Source organism: Oncorhynchus clarkii, unplaced genomic scaffold (genome assembly GCF_045791955.1).
Source record: "Oncorhynchus clarkii lewisi isolate Uvic-CL-2024 unplaced genomic scaffold, UVic_Ocla_1.0 unplaced_contig_10857_pilon_pilon, whole genome shotgun sequence".
NCBI classification, from domain to species: Eukaryota; Metazoa; Chordata; class Actinopteri; order Salmoniformes; family Salmonidae; genus Oncorhynchus; species Oncorhynchus clarkii.
The window spans coordinates 118286-122930 of NW_027261035.1; the positions used below are offsets into that span (position 1 = coordinate 118286).

General features: G+C 47.4%; 1 protein-coding gene across 1 annotated transcript; it reads left to right on the forward strand.

Moving 5' to 3' along the window:
- Window positions 1–1049: 1049 nt before the first annotated feature.
- LOC139403899 (beta-1,3-galactosyltransferase 1-like) lies at window positions 1050–4384 on the forward strand. Its single transcript, XM_071147094.1, has 2 exons — window positions 1050–1084; window positions 3110–4384. The coding sequence occupies exons 1-2, from the start codon at window positions 1050–1052 to the stop codon at window positions 4341–4343; spliced, it is 1269 nt and encodes a 422-aa protein (XP_071003195.1). The 3' UTR covers window positions 4344–4384.
- The last annotated feature ends 261 nt before the right edge of the window (window positions 4385–4645 follow it).

A 4645-nucleotide genomic window follows, 5' to 3' on the forward strand; every position in this document is an offset into this window, starting at 1 on the left:
GGCTGTGTGAAGTTGCTGGATATTGGTGGGAACTGGACCATGATGTCGTACACGTCGATCCAGCAGGAAGGTGTCCATACTAACGCTTCTTATGCAGCTCAACCAGCGCCATGAGCCACTCACTCACCAAGCCAATCGACCCACGCCCATCGACCCACGCCCATCGACCCACGCCCATCGACCCACGCCCATCGACCCAAGGTTCCACCATGCCTCTGGACTGCATGACTTCTACCTGAAAAACAAAAACACAGGGGTTTAAATATAACACAGTTTGAATCGCATGATCCAACAATTATCCAATAGAAAGACTTGATTTGTTAAACATGCAAATCGGTCACACCTGTGACAGGTACATCCCTCGTTACAAAGGGATATAACACAGGTGTGTCCACTCAGAAACAATTGAACATGAGTTGGGCTCACACCATAGAGACAGTTAGAGGATGCAACCTTGTATCTGTCCCATTCTGGCGTCTGTGAGAACATGGGCAGCGCCATCGAAGCCATCTCTATACTGAAGTATTCAATTATCCTCTTCTGTTACTTCTATGAGTTGGTTAACAAACTGAAAGGGTTTGTACTGCCCCCTGGAGGTTGTTGACTGAACATGTATAAAGCCAAGCTTGGTGATTTACTGCCAGCTGTAGTGATGGAATGTTTGCTGGTTCCTCCTGCTGACCTGTGATGGAATTATATGATTCTTCCTTAATTAACCCATTGGAAATTACACCTAGTTGACAACTTCAAAATGGTGAAAGTCCTCAATGGCGCTGCCCATGCTAAAAATTGAGGTTTTGGGTCACTAGAGTGCTCTATCTATGTCTATGGTTCACACACACATAAAGGGGCAGGTGAACAGCATGAAATTGACACATCGTATACAAACCATATTAACTCCCCCCCTTTGCTACATATGACACACTTATTCATTGTATGACAGAAGAGTTGACCAAGGGGGAATTACCTAAACCTGACAGCCATCCCCAGCTAGATAGATCTCCTGCCTACCTGCCTGGCAGCCACCCCCAGCTAGATAGATCTCCAACATGGTGGAAGATGGCAGTAAGAAAGGAGGAAGAAGGTAGGTGTATTTTCATGTTTCGTCCCATCTGTTTTTTTACTATAGTTTGATGTATTCAAAGTCATACAATTATGGAGTTCTGAGTGAGGTGTTCAATCTATGTTGATGACTAGCCTTATGAAGAGGAACCTCTGGCAGAACTAAAGTTTGTCTGAGGTGGTGCTCCTTCTACTGTTCAGTGCCCGAGGAGGTGGCGCTCCTGTTCAGTGCCCGAGGAGGTGGCGCTCCTGTTCAGTGCCCGAGGAGGTGGCGCTCCTGTTCAGTGCCCGAGGAGGTGGCGCTCCTGTTCAGTGCCCGAGGAGGTGGCGCTCCTGTTCAGTGCCCGAGGAGGTGGCGCTCCTGTTCAGTGCCCGAGGAGGTGGCGCTCCTGTTCAGTGCCCGAGGAGGTGGCGCTCCTGTTCAGTGCCCGAGGAGGTGGCGCTCCTGTTCAGTGCCCGAGGAGGTGGCGCTCCTGTTCAGTGCAATGTATACTCTGCCACCTTAGAATATGTGAACCACTATAAATACCTAGGTGTCTGGTTAGACCGTAAACTCTCCTTCCAGACTCACATTAAGCATCTCCATTCCAAAATTAAATCTAGAATTGGCTTCCTATTTCGCAAAAAAAACATCCGTCACTCATGCTGCCAAACATATCCTCGTAAAACTGACTATCCTACCGATCCTTGACTTCAGCGATGTCATTTACAAAATAGCCTCCAACACTCTACTCAGAAAATTGGATGCAGTCAATCACAGTGCCATCCGTTTTGTCACTAAAGCCCCATATACTACCCACCACTGCGACCTGTATGCTCTCATTGGCTGGCCCTCTCTTCATATTTGTCGCCAAACCCACTGGCTCCAGGTCATCTACAAGTCTTTGCTAGGTAAAGTCCCGCCTTATCTCAGCTCACTGGTCACCCTAGCAACACCCACCCGTAGCACGTGCTCCCGCAGGTATATTTCACTGGTCATCCCCAAAGCCCACTCCTCCTTTGGCTGCCTTTCCTTCCAGTTCTCTGCTGCCAATGACTGGAACGAATTGCAAAAATCACTGAAGCTGGAGATCCATATCTCCCTCACTAACGTTAAGCATCAGCTGTCAGAGCAGCTCACAGATCATTGCACCTGTACATAGCCCATCTGTAAATAGCCCATCCAACTACCTCATCCCAATACTGTATTTATTTATTTATCTTGCTCCTTTGCACCCCAGTATCTCTGCTTGAACATTCATCTTCTGCACATCTATCACTCCAGTGTTTAATTGCTAAATGGTAATTACTTCTCCACTACGGCCTATTTATTGCCTTACCTCCCTTATCTTACCTCATTTGCACAAACTGTATATAGACTTTCTCTATTGTATTATTGACTGTATGTTTGTGTACTCTATGTGTAACTCTGTTTGTGCCGCTTTGCTTTATCTTGGCCAGGTCGCATTTGTAAATGAGAACTTGTTCTCAACTAGACTACCAGGTTAAATAAAAGGTGAAATAAAAAAAGTTATCTAAAAAAATCTTAGAGTATCTGTGTCTTCTCTCATTGGTCGAGACGGGTGGGTGAACACTCCCGAAGAGCTGCACCTCATTTGAGACGGGTGGGTGAACACTCCCGAAGAGCTGCACTTCATTTGAGACGGGTGGGTGAACACTCCCGAAGAGCTGCACCTCATTTGAGACGGGTGGGTGAACACCCCAAAGAGCTGCACCTCATCTGCTTGACTCAGAACTCAAGCATGGCTTTGAGTGCCACTCTCCTATCTAGATCAATGAGAGAAGACCAATGTATGTGATCACATGCAAATCAGAAGTCTGTTCTGACGTTTAGTTTTAACATCAAACTAAATATCATTCCAGAAGTTAAAATGGCACCATTGTTGAGTCTATGGCTAGAAATCAAATCAGAACGTCCTAATCTATTAGATAACTGTTAATATATATCATTTTTTGAAGACTGCAATGCCACAGAAACATAATGATGGTGAGTTTTTTTTCATACATCTCAAGGATGACTAAACCATTTATGTTTCTCTCCTCCCAGTCAGAAGATGGCGGAAGGTGGGAGACGCTGCTGCTGGTCCGGTTTTCGTTGCCGTTTCCTCATCCTGCTCGTCACCGTGGCGGCCATCTTGTTCTTCACCAACCACCAGTCAGCAGAGTGTGTCCCAAGATGGTGGGCAGAATACCACGGTCGTTCAGTCAACACCAGTAGCGAAGCAGTTCCTCTCAACACCACTGATTTGACCATAGACGCTCATGAAACTGCGTCTTCCAATTCAACAGATCGTCAGACTTCACGTATCCACTCTACTCAACAGGCCATCGAACTCAACACAACACATCATGAAACTAGTTCCATCACCTCTGCACTGACCATCATCACTAATCTGATCACAGAGGTCAAGGCAGTTCTGGCCACTCCTCCTCCGTATGTGTCCCCAGGACCGTACCATGTAGAGTACCCATCAGAGTACATCTTCATCCTGGATGAGCCAGAGAAATGCCGGGAGCAGAAACCCTTCCTGGTTCTGATGGTGCCAGTGGTGCCCTATAACAGGGACGCTCGTGAGGCCGTCCGCAGGACTTGGGGCAGTGAGAGGCAGGTACTGGGCAGAGAGGTCCGTCTGTTCTTCCTGCTGGGACTGCCCAGTGGAGAGGAGACAGAGCAGCTCCAGGAGAAGGTGCTGCAGGAGAGCAAAGAGCACCAGGATCTGCTGCAGAGCGACTTCATAGACAGCTACAAAAACCTGACCATCAAGACCATGGTGATGATGGAGTGGCTGAGCTCTCGCTGCCCCAACGCCTCCTACGCCATGAAGATCGACTCAGACATGTTCCTCAACGTGAACACCTTGGTCAACATGCTGCTTCATGCTCCAAAGCAGAATTACATGACTGGACTAGTGGCCCAACGGGGCGCTGTTCTAAGAGACCGTAACTCCAAATGGTACCTTCCAAAGGAGGTGTTTCCTGAACCGGTATACCCACCTTATGCTCTGGGCCTGGGCTATGTCTTCACCTTAGACCTCCCCAGGAAGCTGGTGGAGGCGTCCAGGCATGTTAAAGCCGTCTACATAGAGGATGTGTATCTGGGACTGTGTATGAGACACCTGGGCATCCGGCCTACTGCCCCTCCCAGTGGAAACCTCTTCCATGTTTTCCCTGTGGCTTATGACCGCTGCACCTACTCACGGCTGATAGCCACCACCACACACAGTATCACTCACCAGGTCAACGCATGGACAGACCTACACAAACCTGGTCCTCCCTGCTGATCTCATACAGTAACAGACTGACTGATGTACCAATCACTTCCTTAGTTTTTTTGTTCTTGCCAACGATGTAAATCTGGTGAATTTGTAAATTATTTCCACTTTGATTAAATCGTTTAATAATCATGATGATGTTACTGAATTTGGATTAGACACACTTCCAGTCTTATATCCTTTGTGGTGCTGGGAGTTACTGCCCCCCCCCCCCCCCAAAAAAAACATATCTACATTGGAGAACTGCATCTACATTACTGAAACTTGACCACAAGAAATGTACAGAGGTACAATTGTGTGTTATTTTTCTA